Source organism: Pempheris klunzingeri, chromosome 8 (genome assembly GCF_042242105.1).
Source record: "Pempheris klunzingeri isolate RE-2024b chromosome 8, fPemKlu1.hap1, whole genome shotgun sequence".
In the NCBI taxonomy this organism is placed as follows: domain Eukaryota; kingdom Metazoa; phylum Chordata; class Actinopteri; order Acropomatiformes; family Pempheridae; genus Pempheris; species Pempheris klunzingeri.
The window spans coordinates 19,750,184-19,774,100 of record NC_092019.1 but is presented as its reverse complement, the minus strand read 5'-3'; the positions used below and the strand labels follow the sequence as shown (position 1 = coordinate 19,774,100).

Below are 23,917 nucleotides of genomic sequence, written 5' to 3'. Positions count from 1 at the left end.
GGGGGGAGCAACGCTGTCTGAGTCAGTTAAACCCCCATCAAGGTAAGCATTCTTTGGTCATTTTCACCTCCCCCTACCACACACACACATTACTCTTAACACACAGCAAAGAAACAAATGTTTCAGGTTCTGCAGAGAAACCAGTTATTCAGATGTTGCTTCTTATAAGCCCAACAACCTTTGAAAGACCACAAATATTTGTACCACCTAGAATGTCAGTGCATGACATTTGCTTAGATAACCACCAAGTAAAAAAAAAAAAAAAATGTTGAATTGTAAATCTCATTTGGATATCACTACCTGAGATGTCATATCAGGTGTACAGTGACATAATACAGCTCCTCTTGTGCCAACCGTGTCGATCATGTTCCTGTCATTGACACTGTGCCTTTTCAGTGACGAAAATGTCAAATTAAGGGAAAGATAAGATTCTGAAAACCCAGGAGATTTGGAGTAGAGTTTATAATGTATATCCATTTCAAATAGCATAAATATTTTATCTGTTTAAACGTTTCCATCCCAGACTTGAAAGATACGGAGATTTCCCTTCACCCACAGGTTAACTCAAACACTTAGCTAGCTCTCCACTGCCCTGGGGAAAAACTGTGCAATGAATGGAAAAGCAGGCCACATTTCTATTCAGGCCATCTTTATTGATCCTCAAAACCCCCTTTCACAAAGACCATCCCCCCATCTTGACCACAAAAAGGGGACAATATAAACAACCAATAAATAAGAATCTGCGCGATTAAGGCGGTTCTACATCTCCAATAGAACACAACAGTGTGGACATGTTGGAGTTATACAGCTTCATACAGTACAAGCAGTAGATTTTCGAGAACATCACATCTAAAAAAGGCATCACTTCACCAAAAGTGAACCATTTTTGAGATCTGGATGAGACTCCATTCAATAGAGATAACATTGTACTTCTGTCGTGTCTGACTTTTGCGATAAAAAAAATCCAGGCTCTATTTAGACGACCTTGTCATCTCAGCTTATTTTTAATACTAGGCCAAATAAAATGGGACAATAAGTCATGAGCAGAGAACTTAAAAATTAAATTTTCTTCCCCATCCTACTCTCAGGAAAAAAAATAAAAATAATTAAAACCACTTGGTTCCCAAAATGGAGAAGGTGGTTGTTCCTTATATCAGTTTTCTCAGATAGGAATAAATAAATACACCTTTTTACTGGTAAACTGTCATGGAGTCCAGGCTTGTAGGCTACACAGTGTCATAGCAGTGTTCAGAGTGGCTTTTAAGAATTTCAGCATATTACATTCATGTCCAGGAAATGGGAGAGGTGGAGCTGGACCTTAAAGCCAGTCACCCTCTGGCCACCAGCACATGTGAGACTCGAGCACTGCGTGTTCCCTGTGGATATCCAGAGTTCTCTTCTGTGCACCCTGTGCCACAACTGGGCTTAGTACAGGGAGGTGCTCACTAAAGAAAAAGTGAAGAGATGAGCACCGTTCATTCATCCTGAACAATTCTCACTCGTCTGTCTCCATTTGTGCCCCTGAAAATCAGGTCCTCTCAGCAACTAACAGTGCTGGGCTGCTGTTTGCTGACAAAGTCTGAGATGAAGTCAAACTCATTCTGGCCCAGGAAGAGTTCTGGCAGCTCCTGGACCCGATCCAAGCCCAGCTCCATGACCAGTGAGGTCAGGACCTCCTCGTCAATCATATCCGCATCCATGCCGTTCAGGGCCAGGGCCGGACCGGCCATGTGCTGCATGTTAGCCAGCTGGGCCGGGTTCATGCGGTACTGGGTTGTGGGCCCCATGTGGTTCCCACCCATAGGCCCCAGTGGGTGTCCATGGTACTGGGTGTTGAGTTTCTGCAGCTGCATGCTGGCCATGAGCTGCTGGGACGTTAACCCTCCGTTCATGAACTGTTGCTGCTGTGGATGCTGCTGCTGTGGATGCTGCTGCTGCTGTGGATGCTGCTGCTGCTGTGGATGCTGCTGCTGCTGTGGGTGCTGCTGCTGCTGTGGGTGCTGCTGCTGCTGTGGGTGCTGGGCTTGTTGCTGGTGCTGCTGCGGATGCATGTGATGCTGCTGCTGAGGGTGGTGCTGATGCTGTTGCTGCTGGGGCTGGCCATTATACATCATGTTACCAGAGGTCATCTGGTGGTGACCCATCTGGGCCCCGTTCAGCTGTCCATTCATGGGCCCGCCCACCATGCCCTGCCGCTGCCTCATGGCCGTCTCCATGTTGGCCTGGGCGCCACCATAGTGCATCATCTGGCCGTTGGGCAGTGCTCGCATGCCCTGCTGGTTGGCATGCTGCTGGTGACCTGCCTGCAGACCGCCATTCATGCCCATCCTGTAACCGTGGAGACTGGCGCCCGCTGAGCTGTGATTCATGGGCATCATCAGATGGTCTGCCATGCCTCCTGTCTATGAGCAGAGAAGAAGACACTGTCAGGACAATGCGGGAGGCAGACAAGATGTTTGAAAGCGGTAAGAACATTCATGGGAAGGAGCAGCAGGGTTATGGCTGACACGGTGTGGACGTGTTTCCATCCAGTCCACTGGAACCAGAATCAAACTAGTTTAAACACACACAACATTGTGCTAATGCTGCCATGTGTGAGATGTGCAGTGCAGGAGATTTACACTGCTGTGGTCCAAACCAATTTCATTTCCCAGCCAAGTGACATATTTTCTAGTGACCACACGCTTCATCCTCACTGGGGGGGGAAAAAAAATACAACACAAGATACAATTCTCCTTGTAATGTCACAAATCCACCTCAAGTTAAACCACCGAAAAACGCTTCCGGAAAAAAAAAAATATCTGCAAGGTTGCCTGTTTGCGAGCCCTGAAACCCTCACTCTGGTGTTTAGTCTTCCTAAAAAACCTCCCCTCTTTGTGCCAAATGAATGAACGCCCAGGTTGGAATTACAGGTTAACATATATTGTTTGGGTCCATTTTTCGGCCGAATGATTCCCGCACGACGGGTTCGACAAAAGGGAGAAAAAAACGCGTGCATCGCTTAATTCGTTGTTTAAATCCCCATCTATGTTGCATGTCAGCTGAGGCAGAAAAATCTGTTACATTTTACGCACGTAAGGTTGCAACAAAGAACACTGACATCATGCAACATCTCCCCAACAGCTGAATCACCACATTTCTAACAAGGCAGAAAAATCCAACCAAAAAAAAAAAAAGGCTTCGGTTTTTCTCCGATCACTTTGTATCGATTTCTGGGTTGTTGTTTTTTTTTTTTTTAAATGTTTGCATTTCAACCCGTCCATCGCAGCCACATATCATCTAATTTGTTAAACGGGAATGCAAACAATGGAGAGCAGCAGCAGCAGCAGCCCCCGATGAGACCACCGCGGAACCCAAACCCCAATTTCTCCAACAAATAAATCCGATAAAAAAAAAAAAATCACTTACCCGTATCCGCTACGTTTTCACAAAGTTGCGCGACTTTGCTTGGGCTCCGTCTTTTAAAACAGTTTTCCTCTGCAAGGCGAAGCTCCTCCGAATTACAGTATGTATTCCACAGGGTTACGCTTCATGCTCAAGCGGGGACGGTGTGCACAAAGACTGCCGCATCAGATCTTGAAACGACTGCCTATTTTCTGGGTCAACTCAGGGATTATGTACATCTAAAAAGCTCAGAGGAAGGCAGTCGGGGAGAGGTGGAGCCTCGGTCCTGCCTCTTCTTTGTTCCTATTGGCCCTACTTAATATAATTGTGCATGGGCGTAGAAAAAAAAAAAAGGGCTGTTGGAGAGCTGTGACACAGTAGCCAATTTAAATACCCTCCTCCCCACTGTTTCTTTTTGAAAGACTATTTGGACATCTTGTTTGTCTTTATAAGTAACTGCTGCTGTGGTTGAATGAGGGAAATACACAGGCTACCATTAAGTTTCATTAATTCTAGATAGATAGATAGATAGACAGACAGATAAATAGATAGATAGATAGACAGATAGATAGATAGATAGATACATAGATACATAGATACATAGATACATAGATAGATAGACAGGATCTATGTTTTATGCATGTATGTAGGAGTCAGCATACATGTTTCAATTGTGTATGAGCATAATATTGGTGCTGAAATGTGTGTTCCCAAGTCGTGTGCACCTACTTATCTACCTGGCCAGTGTCTGTGTGTGGCTACAATGTTGCCCTGCTATGTGCATGCACACTTCATCTCCAAGATCACTGAGATCACCGTCGGTCCATGTGACCCACCAGCCCGCTGTGTGTTCGCCTCAGCGAAGGCAGTGGAGGGAGGGCAGAGGAATGTGGCCTGCGTGCTATTCTAGGCCACACTGGCTGCAGTAACTACCGCTGCGCGTGGATGTGTGTTCACCTCGTTTATGTGCATGGACTGTGGGTGCAGCCATGTGTGTATGTTTCTCGGTCTGCGTGCCCGTGTGTGCACCTCCACTCTGCAGCTGCACACGTCTCTTGATTGCCCACTTCAGGACAACAACCTCTTGCCTGCAATTGCAAATGAATGGAGCCACTTTGGGACAGCGAGCCAATCTATTGTCCAGGGAATTCGTCTACAAATGGGCAACCACTGGCAGACGTTTGTCATTGTTTGACATTGTCCGGCCACTTTAAGCAAGTGTTAATGAGCCACTCCTAGGTGAGGATACTATCTGAGAAAGTCACCCAGCCAGTCAGTCCAAACAAAACACAATCAACATACGTTTCTGTTGTGCTGTGACGAGTGCTCTTTTTGTGTGGCTGTGTGATGTGTTGTGTGCAAAGTTACTGCAGTCTGCGACAGTATGAAAAAAAACAAGCATTTTAAAATGCATCAAAACTGTCTTTATTCTTATCCCAGGGCCAAACGCTCCCAATGGTGTCATTTGCATTAGAGAGCGCAGGCAATGTGTCCAAACCTTCTGGAGCTCACCAATCACATCAGCGCATCTGTATAAAACTCAAGATATTTGCATGAAATCCTAATCAGCCATGATTGTGGTGGAAGATATGCATTTTGTAATTATGTATCCATTGAATAGGCTGGTGTGATTGTAATTAAATGGAGGACACACTGCTGTGGTATCCTCTAAAGGCTATTTTTCTGTGCACTGTGTATGTTTCACAGACATATCCACATCTTTGACTGTGGTCTGTGTTTGGGGGAGGAGCCTCCACACACCTTGCCTTGGGCCATTTATTGATTTCTCTGCTTATGTGTGAGTGTGCATATGTGCTTTTACTTCAGGGATAAAGAGCAAGATAGAGAGAGAGAGAGAGAGAGAGAGTTCATGTGACTGTGTTTATGGCAGCAATAGGCTTGCTTCCATTCCCAGCTCGGGACACACCCCTGTGCCACACTGCAAAACATGCAGTAAAAATGTTGCTGTTGCAGGATGGGTTGATTTTGCACACGTTTCAACTTCTAACTTCTAACTTCTGAAGAATTTGTAGCTTCACATATTCCCTCAATGGGCACCCCCTTTAAAATGCCTCAGCATTTCACATCAACTTCAGTGACATCAGACAACAATGTAGCCAATAATTGCTTTGTAAGATGACCGTTTAAAACTCTGCATGGCTGCAGCTGTCTGCCTGTTCAGGCGGTGCCCAGGCACTCTGCTGGTGTCTGAAGCTACCCCCAAAGACCACTTCCCAGCCACTATGAAGTTGGCCATTAAGACCACAAAACATCTAGCTGCCCCTTCTAGGCCCTCAATGTCAGACATCAAGGGAGCCAAGAGACAGTCTGTGGCGATGTAGAAGCCAATAATCATTGCTCCTCAGCAGTGTCTGGGAGTGTGTGGAGAGCCCCCTTGGAGCAAAGGCACCCGCTGGAGTGTGGCGGAAGAATGATGCCTGCTGGATGATGCATCAACAACCAACTTCATCTCTGGCTCTGCAGACTAGCGGAGGTGGAGCTTCTAAAAACACAACACCCAGATATTCCATCCGGCAGCTAGTCATCCTACCACATTTATTTGGTGTGTCTTTATACCAAATCTGCATTCTGATGATAGTATCGCTAAATTTGAATCCAGGCTGGTGGCTGAACAAACTCTCTGCAGTAATACTACTTTCTTCTGTTTTGCAGGCTGAGGTGAATGACTTACCCTAAGTCTACAAAACTAGGAGATTAGATGGACAGCTACCTCTCACACTTCCAGCCACAGTCGTCATATATCAGTGAAGACTGTACAGGTAAACCAAGATATCTTTCATCTCTGTCACCATCAAATAACAGCCACTGATCTAAATCTAGAAGACTCAATCCTACCTACCTGATCCTTCCAACACCGTCTCTGCCAGCAGTCACTGCCAATGATAGCAATGTATAGACCCATGTTTATAGCCTTAGGGCTGATTCAGACATGTGGGTTTTATAGAGGTGGAGCCATATGACTGAATTTGCAGGAAATCCTGCCACATCTTTAAAATAAATTGGTTTCTCTTGTATCATTGGACTGTTGGTATTAGTGTTCCTGATATATATATATATATATATATATATATATATATATATATATATATATTTGACACATGGTACATTATAGGACAATGTACACCTGTGAGCAGATAATGAAAATACAGATACTTCTACTTACTTTCTGCTGCTCATTTATGACTTTATGTCTTTCCAGTTGAGGCACTCACAGAAGTCAACCAGACTAACTAACTTTGCCAACGTAAAGCACTTTTTTGTGTTTGAAGTGCAATATATATACAAAAATATGCTTTGCTTTGCGTTACAAAATCAGCTAAATGCTTGAAACATAAAGTGTAAATGGACGACATTTTCCAAATAATCCCAGAACTTTGCTCTCTAGATCTTAATTTAAGAATGGATTGATGAATTAACTACTTACATGATGAGTCATTTTCACTAACTTTCAACCCACTCTGTTATCGTTGCTATGCAACATCAACATGAATGGACGTTCACCTTATTCAACAGGACAAAGTACGTCCTAGTTTGCACATTTCCCCTGAGATGTGAAACCAAAAGTCAGTTTGCAGCTCTCTCTCTCTCTCTCTCTCACTGTGGGGGAGGGTTGTTATTGTTCTGGTAAATGAGAGAGTCTCTATAAATACTCCCAAGGCTTCCCTCTCTGTCTCAACCACCAATCAACAGTCACTGGTGAGGCGGGCAGCTGAGAGAGAGCAATAAGCCTGAGTCAAGGCTAACGGGGGAGGGAGTGGGGGAGGGTCTGACTCAAACATACTGTGGTGGAGAGGTGGGTGAGGGACTTTTGAAGGGAGGTAACTCACAGACCTGAGGCCACAAGTGGGGGTGAGGCTCGAGTGAAAGTAGTGATTTGGTGGGGTCGGGCTGATGGGAAGGTACAACATTAACACCGCTTTCCAACATCTTTGGTGACTGTTGCATCTGAAGGGAAATGAACATTTTTTTCCTTTAAAGCAAATCTGCTCTGTCACTTTTTGATGGTGATTCACTCTGTTGTCATATTACTTATTTGGAAAGTCATAGTAGGCCTGATCTCTATATGACTTCTAACAAAGGACAAATAAAGAAGATCTTGCCCATAGTTTGTCTGTGTGGAGAAAATTAGGTCAGCCCTGTTGGGCTGAGCAATATAATTAGAATCAGTATTACAATAATAAGTCATATATTTTGTATTTTTTCAGTATCATTATACAGTATATAAAAATAAGACCAACGTATGCTAAATTAAAAAACAATCAAAACTCAAGTGCAGTTGTTCCACTGGTGTGTATTGCACACATAATGTTGCAGCTGGCTGTCCACAGAATAAGTGACAGAAATAGTTGTTAACAATTTTTCTAGTTTAAACAGATAATCTGACAAACTTTACTCAAAAGTTGTGCAGGTTTGATGAGATATCAAAGTAAGGCAGGGTTTGAACTTCTCTTTTGTCGTTCCTTACACAGCCACTTCCATACAAAGTGCAGGAGACTGTGCTAAATTGCAGCCATTTGTCACATTTACCCTTCATTCTCCAGCTCCTCCTCTTTCTGTAACAGCAAGGTTTTTTTTTTTACTTTTAAGTGCTGTGATTCTCAATAGACATAAACACTTTGTCATTTAGACACGATGACAGAGATGATATGTTGTATGACTTTGTTCAAGCACACGTTCAACGCCTTGAGAGGTGGAAGGGAAAAGAGTTGTCATAATATCTCTAAGAACGCAAAGTTCCTGTTAGCAGAGAAAGTCGAGAGCGTGAAGGGATGTCTGAGGCACCAGATAACCACTGAAACAAATTCCCCACTACAGCTGAGAATTCCCAAAGTACTTATCATGATAGCAAAGACATGATAAGTAGTATTAGTGCCTGCAGGTGCAAGCCCACTCCAACGCTGACTTAATGCAAGCTATACAAATACGACTAGAGTTCTCCCTGGTTTCATGTATCCAGTCTTGGCTCATTACCAAGCAGTGTCTGTCATTTACAGTCAGCACCACAAGCCTACTGCCTGCATTTCCAAGCAACACCATTCTTCAACATTTACTAGCCTGAGGGATCATTGTCGACACAAACACTAATCATGTCCCCTTCACTGCACTTCCTGCCTTCCAGCCTTCTGATGACGTTTCCAGTTACCTCCAGGAACATGCACACGCAGCGCAGGAGCAAGGGGGGACGTACAGACTGGATGGACAACAAGAGCCGGCACAACCTGTCAAACAAGTACCTACTATGGCAGGAGGGAGTGGGAGAGAGTGGGAGAGCACAGTGACGACGTGAAGAATGACCTATTAATCATTCATTATCTCCCAGCACTGTTAATGAGGTGACGACTCTTAAATAATTAGCAATGTGACTGAAGCATATTTCCATAGCAGTAGCCTGAGGACGTGGAGGGCATTAGGGACGAGTGGGGAAGGGAATATGGGATGCACCAGACACAAAAAAAGAACAGCCCCCACACCGGCTTAGCAAACAATAACTATTCTGATAGGGGGCTCTGGGAGGCATGGACAGAGCGATAGAGATAGACAGAGGAGAGGGGAGATAATGAAGCTATATGCAATATTGAGACAAGAATGAACCATGGAGGAAATAACACATTGAAATAGTTATGTCTATATGTAGTGGGCGTTTAAGTTGTTCACCCAGCAGCCTTCATTATCTGTGTGGCTCATTTCAAGAGGGACAGGCCAGGGCCTTCAGGCTTTTCTAACACACAAGTCAACGGGGAACTGCGGCCGGCTAGCACCCCAGCCTGCCATGGGCCTATTCATCTTGCACAAAACACACAAAAGAGCAGACCATGAGCCACATTCTTGACATCCAACCTCATCACCCCCACTACCCTCCCACCCCCTGGCCCTGACTCGCGCCCCTCCCCCAGTGCCTCACACCAGCCAGGGCAGACAGGAGCGGCTTTGCTACACTACCTAACTGGCTGGCTGGCTGGCTGGTTGGAGTTGTTTGGTGGAGGAAGGGATACATGGAGGGAGGGGGGGAGGGGGAGGGGGGGGGGGGGGGGCAGGGATGTTTTCTCTTCAGTCAGCTAATTGACTCACAGATGTCAGGAGGAGTCGGGTTTGTGGCGGGGCTGAAGCACCCGGGGACACTTTTCCCCTCCACAAACAAACATAACACCTATGCACACGCGGGCATGGACTGTGCACATGGCCCACGCACATGCATGCACATGGACCTGTGGCCTCCGCTCCTCTCACACACACCTCATCAGTAAACAGATATGTCTCTGTGTTGTGTTTTTCCACTTATTCAACATAAATCTGAAGGCGTAAATATAACAGTGAGCTGTAAGGTAGCTCTGACTGTAGCTCAAAAACACCAGGAAGTAGCAGCCTTTTGTGGACACTTACAATCTGGATTGTTCTGGGCATAATTTCATTTTTTCTGCTCACCATCTGGGGAGCCTCTGTGGCTGTCAAACTAAAGCAGGTCTCATCTACAGATACATTGGTGCAATAACACTCGAGGCAGTTCACACGCTGTACAACCTATGATATGACCTATTTTCGAGCCAAGGTTTCATGTCATGCCATGTTTGCACTGCGCACTGCAATTTCATCTCCTCCATGTATGTACCGCAAAATTCAATCGCCTCCTTTTAACACCCAAACCACTGACAGCTGTGTATGTGTGTGTGTGTGCATCTGTCATTAAATTCACATGTTTGTGTGTTCCAACTAGACTGCTAAACAGCTGAGCCCAAATTGAAAGTCAGTGCTGTCATTCCCTATATTTACCAAATGACTCACCCCCAGCAGAAATCTGTTTGGACACACAGTTAGTATTCAAGCAGTTGGTTACAACATCTTTGACAGCAGCAAAATAATTAGGAGGAAAAAAGTGGGTGAATAAGGAATATGTTGTAAAATTATAGTGGTGGAATGCTTGTGTGCTAGTAGAATAGGCTACCTTTGGTGTCTGGGGTGTTGATAAAAGTACAGCCAAGTTCTAAAAGGCACAATGTTGCATATTTTAGAGTGTATTCAATAGCAGTTGAGGGATCTGTACATTTTCAGAGATATTCATCCTCCAGAGGGACATTCAAGAGAGCAATCATGCTGCACCACCAAGTAAACACATATCATGCATTATTGAGTTATCCCAAAAGCTCTGTGCCTGGATGAAGTTCCCCCTGTGGCCTTTGTTCATTGGTCTTCCCATCATAAGGTCAGTTAATGGTGAAGCCATATCCCGCTCCTATGCAGGCGCTGACAGCTAGACGTCCCCGCTAGGAAGCAGCCAGTCCTCCTTCCTGACCGGGGAGACTATCTGTGTTACACCACCATCGCCTCTAAATGTTGAGCAATGTCCTGGTGAGCAAATGTCTTAGCGGGTTAACACATATGCTGTACAGACACATGCACAGGCTTCAGTGCAGACACACAAACATAAACACGCACACAGGCCAGTCCACTGCTCACTAGAGCTGCCTATAGTCCGCCTGTCCTCTTCCTGTTTTTCCGCTCACCCACACTGTTGTCACTTTGGCCAGGAAGCTGTGGGAGAGATACGCATGACAAAGTCTCTCTTTATTAAATTGGCAGAGTGTCTGTAGTGCTTTTGGACTCCCTGTATATGTGTGTGTATCTGTTTGAGAGAGGGAGGGAGGGAGGGAGAGCGAGAGAGAGAGTGAGAGAGAGAGCGAGAGAGAAGGAGAACGAGCACTACAGAGATGGGGGTGGGGACCTAAGCCAAGGGCTAGAGGCTTATCCAAGATCCACTCTAGGCTCATCCTTGGATATTGCTGTTTGAAACCATGAATCAAGAACAGAGGATACAGAATAAAAACCAAAAGGCCGCTGTCATATATCCATAACAATATCCATCCTCTGCAAGAAACTATAACATTTACGGATCTAGTGGACCTGCATGCTCAAGCATTTTGCTAATATGAATATTTCACAGTCCATATATTATACATAGTGCAGTTTTTAGCTGTAATTTATACATACAGCAGATACTGGCAGTCAGAAGCAGAGAATTGAATAGTTAATTTCAGTGGAATCAACTAAAGTGGCGCTGAGCTTTTGCACGGCTCAACTTTGGTGGATTCAAATTTGGGTGCTGACCAATTGCGAGCCATCTTAACAGTGCTGACCTTTGAATGAACAGACACCAAAATATAACCCTGCTGTGTCTATCTGTTGCATAAAGCGATCCAGAAAGTCCTTGAAGAGGCAACACTATATGTAGTGTTCATCTTCTTTTCTTAATAGTCTCCGGCTGTTTGAATACACTTTCACTGAAACACTTTTATTTCCACGTCTACAGGCAGCAAACAGCTGTGCACAGTCTCCACGTCCATGTGCCGCAGATAACGACAGGGAGGACAGAGGACAAGATAAGACATTGTGCTCTGCGGTCAGGGAGTACGCCCTTCTCTCCCTCCTCCATTCTCCCTCCTCTCCCCTGTCCCTCTTATCTGGTGCCTCTGTCTTGACCTCCACCCTGCTGCATGGTGTTTAGTCAGGGGAGAAAACAGCATGGGACGGGAACAAGTACAAGTGAACACTGTTCTAAACATTCCCCAGAACACTCCTCTCACAGAAAAATAAAGTTCATGCTTTCATTCTACATTTGTTCAAAGAGAGCTAACAATCTGTTGCATAATAGACAGCTTCCATTGGCTAGCAGAGTAAAGGCTGTTAGAGACTCATGCTGAGGATTTTTTTTAATACTGAAGACGTAAACTGAAAACATATGGAAAAACGTTTTGTGGACACTGTTCCATGAAAGCACTTGAAGTATGATGTACATTGTTTGCAATCTCTGATTCATGGCAGTGTTACTGCAGCAATACAGTTCATTTTAACTGGCATGTTTGGTGGCTGGACTCATCTTTTATTACGGCTTTCTATACGCTCTAGCACAACACACCGTGCCGCACTTTAGCCTTTGATAAATTTACAATGATTGCGTTGAATGGGAATCTTTATACTCTATACATCCCCAGAATAACATCACCTACTATCCATCTGCATTTGTACATAATTGGTGGCTTTTTGTATTTCATTATTAATTTTTATTTGCATCCTTCATTCCCTTGCTACTGTACAAAATGCAGACGGTTGACCTGCTGTCGTTGTGAGAAGCAACTGAACTTTAACTGTGCAAACAGGGACAACATAAATAGCCACTGTGTCTGCCGTTATGTCACAGTTAAGCCATGATTTCTATTCAGTGCGGAGTGTTATTATGTGAATCGACCTGAAATGCAGAGAGTTCACAGGCATTTGGTTGCAGTGCTGTCCTTGACAACAGTATAATATACAGTCAAGTTCAGTGCCAGTGTACAACCCATTGAATTATTATCAACCTCTATATCACTTTGCAGGGCCATAAGGGAGCTATCCGCATCTATAATGGTGTGGAGCAACACAACATAAAGAAATGGTTAAATAAATATACAGAGCATATCTCTTGTTTGACAGCCTTAAATAAAGTTTAAGCATAATTATGTCTGTCACAATGAGCTATACATATTATTAAAATGTTACTAAATATTGTAACTGATTTGAGTAAAAGAATGCCAACTAATTTACTCTGACATACAGTGATGTCACATCCTCCACTGGCAGTGCCTCTGCTATATTAAAAAACATTCTGATGTTGCAAATGTAAAGATTACAAAAATGGAGCTCCAAAGTAGTGTTTGAGTAAAAAAGTTATGGTCAAGTTAACTTTTACTGATAATAAGTGACAAGATCTTGTATAATTTTGTGGTTGTGTTTGAAAGTCACATCGGTGACTTTTGCCTGAGTGACAAGCAATAAGAGACTGTTCATATAGATTTCTTTTTTAAACACAGTTCAAATCATAAAAAAGCTCTTGTGTAACTGACTTTTGCTGTTAAAAAAAAAAGGTCAAGTATCAGTCACATTCATCAAGTGTCAGGCAGTCAAGTATTCATATGCAGCAAAACGTAATGTTTTGAACTACTGCAGTATGTATATCTGTATGTATGTTTAAAGTTATATATGCACGTATAATGACACATAAAAGTGTTTTCTGATCTGACACCACTATCAGCAGTATGACATTATTTATCAGTACATCTCTAATCTGTTACAAATCATTGTTGAAAATTACGTTTGCTGTATGATGTGATGATACGAACTGTCCGCTGAAAACATGTTTTGTTGACCCATCCATCCACCTCGACTTCCTCCCTACATGGACTTTGTCGCTCCATAAAAATGTCACTTGACTTCCTCTTTTATTCCCATCATAATCACTATAACCACTATTGGGCTTTGACATTTCAGGCTTAAACGAAACCAAAATGTGAAAAATCAATACTATGATTTGATTTGACTCTTCCGTATCCCAAATCTCAACGGGAGGGAAGGTAAAAAAAAATTAATTATGCTTGTGGAGACGTAACTGAAGCAAATGTTTGCTAAATTAAAATGGGCATCAATCAGTCACTGACTAGCAAAGACTTTCCAGTTAACAATTTCCCAGTTTTACTTTTTGTTCCAGCTGGCTCAACGAAAAAAAAATTTAAGCAGAGGATGGAATGACTTCACACCTCTAGTTGCATTTTGGGAGGTGTGAAGTTTATTCAAATATGGTGAGACGAGGTCAGTTTGCCATTTCTGCCAAGGGGAGGAACACAAGTAGAAGCCATTCCCAAGTCAGCTTTAGTAACTCCACTTCTTTGTGAAAAAACTGTGATCAACCTGTTGTGATGTGCCATTTTGCCACGAGGAACTGGAACACCTACACAAAACCAAACAACACTGTTGATGTGCTAGAGCAATTTCAAAAACACTTTTGAGATGTTTTGCGGTTTAGAGCTGTGAAAAATCACTGCTACAATGCTGCTGTTCTCTTTTAATCTTTCATAAGCACGCTGCCATCCCATAAGCATTACACGTACATGATAAGAAGTGAAAAATCAATAATAGATTTGAGGATCCAGGATGGTCAAAGACATCCTAATTTGACAATGGCAGCAATTCAACTATAAGAACAGGCCATAGGTAATTTCCATTCTTTCCAAAAGGACAGCGATGGCATTGAAATGGGATGAGGTGTCACAAGCTGCCTCCTGTGGGGATTTCCTGGCGATGTGGTGATCAGGACACACACTTCCTCACACAAACATAGTTACCGCTGCATGTTCGATGGGCTTTGATGGACTTAAATTGTGCTTCAGCCGGGAGGACAAACACAGAAGCCCTGCCGGCAGTTATCAAGGCGTGAGAACATCACTGTTTGACATGTGATGCGTGTGAGTCATGAACAAATTCATACTCAGATCGAGTCATAATTCTCATTCTCTCGCTCAGACATCAAACTTTAAGTGACTGATAAAGCGACAGTTTCTATACACAGATGAGGATGGCAGGAAGGCAGCGTTTGACAGAAAACCAAATGAAGTCTGTAAGCGCAAAACACTTTTCTTTTATCTAGTCACAACAACTCTGCTATGACAAACAGGAGTGTCTCTCTTGCTGAGCTGTTTCGCTGTCAGACAATTTCATCTACAAAACAGGCAGATGATTCAGTTTCTATAAGAGCAAAGAGGCAGCAGAAGACTTACAGTTTAGAGCGTCTTCTTTGGCACAACTGAGTTCAATACTGGAGAGAAAGAATTCACAGCATAGCAGAGGAGTCTTTGCCAGTGTCTCCCTCTGGCTCACTTCTTTGTTCCCTGTCATTATACAGCCATACCTGGAGCCATCCATGCTATTCAAAGCCCCTACAGCATGTATGAGTAGCTGTAGAAATCAATAAGCTTCAAGTGCTAAATTGTTTGCTAGAAATTGATTGTGTAGAATCTACATCTGTGTAATTCAATCCGCCCAATAACAACCAATTATTGTTTCTGCCGCTTTGAATCCCAGAGTTCGAGGCCTTGCCTTGATTTGATTCCAAAGGGACAAATCTATATATTGATGCCTCGCTTGTTTTCCTACGTTGACCTTTACAGGTGTGGTATTGAATACTTTGTGCATGAATGTGTATGAATGAAGTGGTGGCAGGACACCTACACATGAACCACCATTGCTGGCCGTCAAAGTCGTGTCTCTGGCTGTTGACAGTTCTAACTGTCCACAGTTGACTCGAATCAGTGTGCCGCACCACTGAACCCCCTTCATTCTGCCTGGCATGATGTGACCTTTAAATTCTGTTAATGCATTTATACATGATAAAACCACTGGTCCGTGGCTCCAAAAATGCAGCTGGCCATTGAGCACAGATTTGAGAGCTGCTGTTCAGTTCAACTAGCACAGACTAATTGAAAGACAGTTATTAATGAAATATATGTGCTATACACTGCGCAATATGCTAAAGGTTGGGGAGATATACAAGCCCTTGATGATTACACTCCATACTTCATGGGGTGATATGAACCTATAAAGAAAAATAAGAATATCCCTGATGGAGTGTAGACGGTGGTGGTGCGGAACGCCCTGACAACATTAAAGGCTTGACATTTTGGAAAATATGCTAATTTGCTTTCTTGCCTAGAGTTAAATGAGATGGTTGGTACCACTCTCACATCTGTATGTAAATATGAAGCTACAGCAAGGAGACAATTAGCTTAACCTAGAATAAAGATTGAAAACAGCTAGCCAAGCTCTAGTAAAACAAATAAATCAATGAACCTTAGGATAGAGCCAGGCAAGCTGTTTCCCAACAATAGGCTAAGCTAACCGTTTGGTCTAGCTTCGTATCTAGCACATAGACATGAGAGTAGTATTGATTATTTCTATAACCTCTTGGTAAGGAAACAAATAAGGGTATTTCCCCAAATATTCCCATAAGCTTTTGCCTGAAAAGCAAAATGGATGTGACCAGAAGCTCAATCACACTCTCGGGTTCGCTCTGATTAAAACAGGAGGTCGGGCGGTGGCAGCAGATAATGTCAACCAAGCGCTAAAATGACAACAGACAGCAGCACAGGGAGGAAATATGTGAAAACCAGACAGTAATAAGATAATTGGTTAACAGGGGTCAAAATGTGAGTGGGTTTATATAAAAGAGGGCGAGCATCTGGAAAATTGATATTTGAGGGTGTTTACTGACCATGGAAACAGAAACTAGCAAAACCAATCTCATCTTTTAATATCAGTTTTTAAGATGACACAAATGAGATGTCCCTTTTGAAGATAAAATGGAAGCGTGAACATTCATGTTTTCATCACAGCTGTGCAGCGTCATCTGCGGAGGACGATCATGTGATATGATCAAAATGGTCCAGAACAGCTGATGAGTGGGCCTTGTGGTTTTTGTCAATATATATGAAATATATAAAAATAACAAGAAAAAATGTCTTCCTGATTGAACTTTGACTCATTTATCAGTCTGAGGAGTCCCCCCCCCCCCCCCCCCCCCTTCTGCTATATAGATTAAACCACTCCCCTAGACCACACTCTTTTGCAGTGTGATGCAACTACTTAGCATGGGAGGAAACAAATGAAGCTAATGAGTAATCCGCGGTAAGTTTGCACTCAACAACAAGTATTACAGATAAGGGTGCAATCTTTTCCACAACCATGTTTTTTAGCTCAGAAATAAAGTGGAGAAAATGTGTCCCATCTGTATTGGTGAGATGGTGATCGCCTTATCAATATTTGAGACTCAAGGTGAGTAATTTATGGGTTCACTCACACAGCTTCTGTGCAGCCGAGTGGAGCTTTGCCACCTTAGTCTCTCCAGACTTCGGGGGCTTCAAGTGGGAATGCTCGTAAATAATGTTAGTGCAGTGTGCTCATGTGTTTTGGGGGAGGGTCAGGAGGGCTTGAGGCATTGATCAGGGCTTTCTGTGCATATTGTGAGACTTTGCATTATATATATGCACGTACGGGTGTGATTGTGCACACATGGTATATTGTATTACAGGCCACAGCGTCCAATCTTCCTCCCCTCTCCTCTTCTATCCAATGAGACCCCCACTCTGTTTCTCCACCAGGCTTATCTTGCCCAGCCGTTCATTCTTGCGAGAAGCAGCATTCGGCAGAAAGAGACATCTGCTCAGTGAGAGAATGCCCTAATTATTCATGACCATTTAACCATTCAGGATTTGGTCTGTGCGGCATATGTGGCGTTTCTCATAAGTGCGCGTCAGCCACACTTGTTAATGGCATTTTCATTACTGTTGTTTTGTGTTCTGTACCTCCAAATTATCCCAACAGAGTATGAAATAATGTTGTTCTGTCTACCAGTTGTTGGTTATTATAATCCAAGACAAAATATATTTGTGTTTGTTGAAAGGGGGAAAACACAACATGAATGGAGTTTGTTGCCTCTACCCTTATTTTTTATGATTTTCTTGTAATTTGCTGCAGTTTGGATGTTTCTTTTCTCAAACCTGTGTGACATCACACAGATATCTCCATTGTTGTCTTTTCTCAGGTGTGTTCAGGAAGCAGTCTTGAGGGGATTTCAGACTCACACAAACACAAACAAATGCTCAAATTGCTTTCCAATCTTTTTTTTTTTTTTTTTTGTCTTTTAATCTGACTTGACCCATGCTCTTTCTCTCTCTGCCTTTCTCCTGTCTCTCCCTCTCCCCTCATCTGTTTGTCCTTATCACAACAAAACCTTGTCACCATGGTAGCTGAGGCCACGTAAATCAGCCCGGCCAGCATCATCTGTTCCCAGCTGTTTACCTCCAGCCAAACAAAGGAGTCTGCCTTTTTGTTGTCGCTGGGGTGGAGTGCTGCGTCGGCTGAGGGCTGTTATTCAACAGCGCATGCTGCTATCAAGCCCCCCTCTCTGAAAAGGCCAATTCAACACAGGGAATCAATGGAATAGGAAAGGAGACAAGGAGGGAAGATGTCAACGTGGGGGTCGTTGGACACTTAGAAACTATGAACAATCCTTCTTTCCCAAAGGAGCCAAGACAGACATGGCACAAAGGAGGCACATCACAAGCAAACGTGAAAAGCAAATAAATAGTTGCGCATCCCCTCTCTCCTCAGCCCAGGTGTATGCGGGAGCTGTTCTCCAGGGAGGAGGGGGGTTCAGTTTGCATCTCCAGAGGAGGCTTAGCAAGCAACGGTAGGAACTGCGAGGTCTCGTTTGCATCTGCAAATGAGACAGAGCCCGGCTGGCCCATGTCACCTTGGCAACAGGCCATCAGCACCTCCCTCTCTGCTATATTAGCAGCCATGGTTGTCTGTCTGCTTGTCAGTCTGCACCCTGCTTCCCTCCACTGCGGGTCTCATCGCCACAACAGCAGCAATAGCAGCATACGTCTACCTGACTAGGCCCATAGGATTACGCATCTCCCTAAATCTTTCATTGAGACCGTCAAATAGAGACAAAAACAGCATTATAAAAGATGAATGCCCCAGGCTTTTGTGGGTGTCCCAGTGAATCCGACTCAAAGCGAAGAATTGGCAGCGGTAACATGCTGTGGTCATGAAATTTACATGGTGTGTCAGTGCCAAGTGATGAGAGGCAGGCGGCCTGGGGTCTTTAGGTTTTTTGCATAATGTGTGCTGTTGATCAATTAAGTGCCAGCCAACAAGTTGAATGCACATACCAGGCAGATCTGTGACACCACGGCTAAGACTGGTGGAAGAAACTCATAGAGCTAACTCATCTTTTCAATTATCTTCACTATTGATCTTCAGAGGGCTGCTGGTGTGTTGGGTAGATTGCTCAAAGTGTCGTTTCAGTGTCATGTGTCAGACAGATCAGTGACAAAATGTTGCACATCATGTTTCTTTCTTCCTCTTCAGAGCACTATTTTTAAAACACACAGAATGCCAGAAGCTGTCAATCACAAAATGCTTTGTGGCCACAGACTTTTGTTGTCTGTCACCTTTTCCATTCCCATCTCTATTGTTTTTTTTAATTAAAGAAATGAAACAAAAAGATGGATATAAACTACATATTACACATGTGTTTAAAACTGTATTCTTTCTTTCTTTCTTGCGCTCCTTCTGAGCTTGTGCCTCCCCTCCCCCTCTTATAACATGCCACACGCTTCCTGTTTACTCTTGATACAACTGGAAGAGAAGAGGGAAGTATCTGGTTTGAAGTTGGCTCTTTAACTGGCTCCTCAAGACATACAGTTGTCAGCGTTATAAAAATCCTGTCAAGTCACGTTTTAACATTTTTTAACTCCACTTCTTCCTTACCCAAATGATTATTGGTAAATTTGAGTACTCTGACTCATTAGGCTGTTATATCAGTTACTGTCAAGGTTAGAGTCAAACTAGGTGTGCTCACAGTATTGCACGCAGTTTCAGGCAGTGTCAGCCCTCCCATTCAAATGATGCAAATATGATTTCAGTGGATGGGATCCAAACAGTTCATGCTGAAAGCAATTAAACTCAAGTGATGCAACTCTGCTTGACTGGAATTCAGCACATGCTTACATCATCACATGTAAAAAGACACTGCCTATAAAAAAACAAAAAATGACTGAACCACGCATTTATATGAGGATACTTAATATATGTTGTAAATTAGATTTTAATTGAACATTGAAAACATGTTTATGGTTAGAATCTTTGCTGATAAAAGGCATAGCTCGTCATGAATAAAGAGTGCTTCCTTTCAGGGTAAATCAGTCCATGTGATGCATTCTCTGTTACTGCTATTAGAGCAGAAGAAGTGGGTTGCTTAGAAACTCAGCATTTTTCACAGCTTATGGGTCGTAGAACGTTTTATGTACGTTTTGCCATTACGGAGCTCTTCAGTCTTCTGGTTTCATCCTTTAACACATACCTGGTCATGACTCTTAAATGATAATTTAACCTTGGTGTAATACTTAGATGTTAATGTGACCTCTTTGGGTATTCATGTAAAAACAGAGCCCAACACCTTTTGACCTCTGAGTCCGTGAGTGCAGCGTGCTCATGTTTGTCTTGGCGACCAGTGTAACGCTAGCCCCAGCACCGCGGCCAGAGGGTGTGTAACTTAATCACGTCCGGTGTGATTGGCAACACTGATGAATGTCCACTTTGTTTGCACAGCACATTCATCCCCCCTCAGGTTGGATGCAACCAAGACTAAATCTAATTAAATGAGGCCACCAAAGCTCCCTGCCCCCAATGCCATCCCATCAGCACGGAGGAAGTCATGGTCCCTGTTTAAACTGAATATACCAAGCATGAATCCTTTTGTTTTTTTGTAACTCAGACACAAGGATCAGTGCTCCCACACGTGTGACCCATTTTTCAGACATCCTGTAGGCAATGAGCCACACCTCCGGCTGCCTTGTCAGATTTTTCATCACAGGTCAGAGCACTTTTTTATGGATCCTGTGGATTGTAGCCTCTCCAGTGCTCATTGACTCTTTGTCATTGTGGTAAGATCGTCTTTAGTCATGAGGGCAGGCCTAAATTGGAAATGGATCAATGCAGAGTGAAGTAGTGACAGGGGTAAAGAGGGTCCGTGTGTCCTTTTCCTGTTCGATTCAATGCCCTTTTATTATGGAGGCTTTGTCCTTATTGGAACTGACACATGGCCATCTAATGTGCCTCACATATCTTGGTTTGTGAGATATAGTATGGAATATATTAAATCATAATTATATAATGAAACGTTTGTCATTGTGTCGCATATTCTGCAAAGAAGCTATGTCATTGTTGGAGAATAAGAAACAACATCAGAGATTCAACTGTAATATAGTCACATTTTGTAACTAGTAATAATTGTGGGGTCTGGATTCTGTGCAAGGCCAGCTGCTAGAAGGGTAGAGCTATTCCTTATTTTGTCAATGAAACTAATTACACAGAATAATAATGCACATGGATGTTGCTACAAGGTGACATTGACACACTGTACACCGTGGAGCGACTTAATCTTACCTACACCAAATATTTCACCAAAATCAGTTTTTTAAATATCTCACTAAATGTCCTGCGTATGCCTTAGTCCTACTGCATTGTTTTACAAATATTAAGTACATGCCTCCTTCTTTTCCTTCAGTTAGAACTTGGCCTTCTTAACCAGCCTGGTTAATCTGCCTCCTACTTATTCGTTGTAGCATAAGCTCGCTGACTGGCTGTCAGGGAATCAATCAACAAAACACTTAACTCAAGTGAACCAGTTCGCCTAAACAATGGAAAAGCAAGACCATATTGTGTGTGTGCTTGTTTGTAAGTATTAAGTAAGCTGTAAGTATTTGGAACATGCTGAAGATACAAGAAGTGGCTGCCACCTTTGCACACTGCTGAGCTGAGAGCAGCAGAGGAGGCACCATCCTTACAATGGAGCCCGTGGAGGCACACTGAGCAGAGAAACAAGCAGGTAGCTTGCTCATCTTGCTCAGCCACTTGACCTAAGTGGCAGCGGTGATAAATTCATTGTGAGAGCCAAATGTACAAGCCTAGGCTGGTAGAGAAATAGCTTTATAAAGCTGTTAACTGCTACATGTTTTATTTCTGGAAAAGAAACACAAGTCTTTACAAAAGGCTTTAGCTCTTCAGCAGCTACTGTAACCCCTTAGCAGTGCACTGTCCCAGCATGCTTGCTTTCAAAATCCAGTGAGGGTTGGCAATGGTGACCAAGCTAAGCACCTCATGATCACAATATCAGACAAAGACATCTGTCACCATATTGTTGTCTAGCAAGTAAAGATAATGTTCGTCCCCATGTATTAACAAGGCTCACATGACATGAAATACACTTACATCTCAGCAGCAGATCAACAACGGCAGATTGATTCAATCTTCTACAATCTTCTAAAGTGAGATATTGTGACAAAAGTGAAAAGTAAGGTGCAGTCCCACTGAATAGAATAGCAGGATAATAGATTGAAAAAGAGATATCTTTAGATAAGAGTATTGTTGCAGTATTTAAAAAATGAAGATCATAACATCGTAATCATCAACAACAGTTTTGTTTGGCAGGGAAAACTGGAAAACATTTGCCGAAAAAACTTGACAATCAAAGTTTGTTTCCAACATGATTCATACCCCGAATTGTCCTTGGAAGACTGCAGTGAGCCTGGATGACAATAACAAAGTAATGCGTGCTGATAAGGAGCAGCGGAGAAGTGAAAGCCTGAAGGTCAGTCCTGGTTGTGCTGGGAGCTCCCAGAGCGCTGAGGATTCTGCTGACATCCGCCGTCTTTGTTCTGCGTAATTGGCTAAAAGTCTGAGCAACTATATTTACACATCCCCCGAAGAACATTAATTACGGACTGAGAGAGAGAAAGAAGTATCATCACTTCACTGGTAGCTGCACATATGAATGCTTATTAAGGATAATACACTTGCTATGGCACCGTGTAAGATCAAGCATGGTTGTTCGCTTGCACATACGAGGATTCAATATTAAATCTGACATTAAAATCATAAATGACAACTGATATGTTCTTATCAACCAATGCTGCCAGTTTTTGACAATGGTGAAATGGGCTTGTATAGCACCTTTCTAGTCTTTTTAACCACTCTAAGCGCCGTGACACTGCATACACATTCACCCATTGGCACACCATTCACACACACTGAATGCAAGGTGCCGACTTGCTCATCAGTCAGACACACATTGACATGATGAAATATAGCTTTAGTACCTTCCCCAAGGATATTTTGACATACCGACTGGAAGAGAATCGAACTGTCGAACTTCCAACTAGGGGCGACCCGCTCAACTACGGAGCCACAGCTCTTTCAGGTCTAAGCTGTTGCAGTCACCCATAGAATATAGAGAGAAATGAAATGAGAGATACCAAAAGCAGTGGGAACAAAAGAGCAATCAAGAAAAAAAACAAAAGTTTTCCTTTGGCTACATTGCATCATTGAGACTATTGCCAATGATAATGTTGGTGTGTCTGCCTCTACAATGGATTTTTTCCCCAGGGCCATCTTGTGTCCTAGAAAGAATGTTCATATACTACTAATTTGCAGTAACAAAATGATACCAGAATTATTTTTCTAATCAATATAATTAGTAAATATTTTAATGAACTTGTGAGTGCTAAGTCAAAAAATGTTGACACTGACGTATACTGACAATGTATTTAGTTTGTTTCCCCCACTATTGCTGCTGTAGCAAATACACCATGATAAACATTTTTTATGGATATGTTTAGGAACTTGGATAAGGTAAGGGAAAGATTGCTCTTCCCAGGACACAGGGCTGACAGGGAGAGTGATGAATTTTCAGCCATGCTTGTGACATGACTCAAGGAATGGCGATGTCTGTCAGTCGGCCAGCCCACCACTTTGGTCACTTTTCTGAAATATCTCTACTATTGGACAGTCTGCCCTAAATTTTCATCCAACACCATTAAAAAGTTTAATTAGAATTTGTCCAGTTCTTTGGTTTATGACCAAATGCCTGCAAAATGAAAGCAATTCCCAAAACCCTCAGATGTACTTAAAAGCTAATTAGCAAACTTTAGCATGCAAACACATTAAACTTAAATGGTTACATTGTATGAGCCAAACATCAATATGTTAACATTGTCATTGTGAGCATGTTAGCATTTGGTTAAAAGCACCACAGTGTCTAAAGAAAAGCCGCGCAGAGCAATTACTGTGGTTCGTTTGCTTCAACGCC

The 23,917-nt window shown here is 43.0% G+C and overlaps 1 protein-coding gene across 1 annotated transcript; it reads right to left on the bottom strand.

The window, feature by feature from the left end:
- Window positions 1-617: 617 nt before the first annotated feature.
- Window positions 618-3,583, bottom strand: cited4b (Cbp/p300-interacting transactivator, with Glu/Asp-rich carboxy-terminal domain, 4b). The gene is made up of 2 exons (XM_070835367.1): window positions 3,409-3,583; window positions 618-2,402 (listed from the first exon to the last, which is right to left on the bottom strand). Exon 2 carries the CDS (start codon window positions 2,391-2,393, stop codon window positions 1,539-1,541), a length of 855 nt encoding a protein of 284 aa, XP_070691468.1. The 5' UTR covers window positions 2,394-2,402; window positions 3,409-3,583; the 3' UTR covers window positions 618-1,538.
- Window positions 3,584-23,917: the final 20,334 nt, after the last annotated feature.

Bases quoted from the DNA above. Each gene is read 5' to 3' on its own strand.
- cited4b (XM_070835367.1), bottom strand. From the start codon at position 2,393: ATGGCAGACCATCTGATGATGCCCATGAATCACAGCTCAGCGGGCGCC.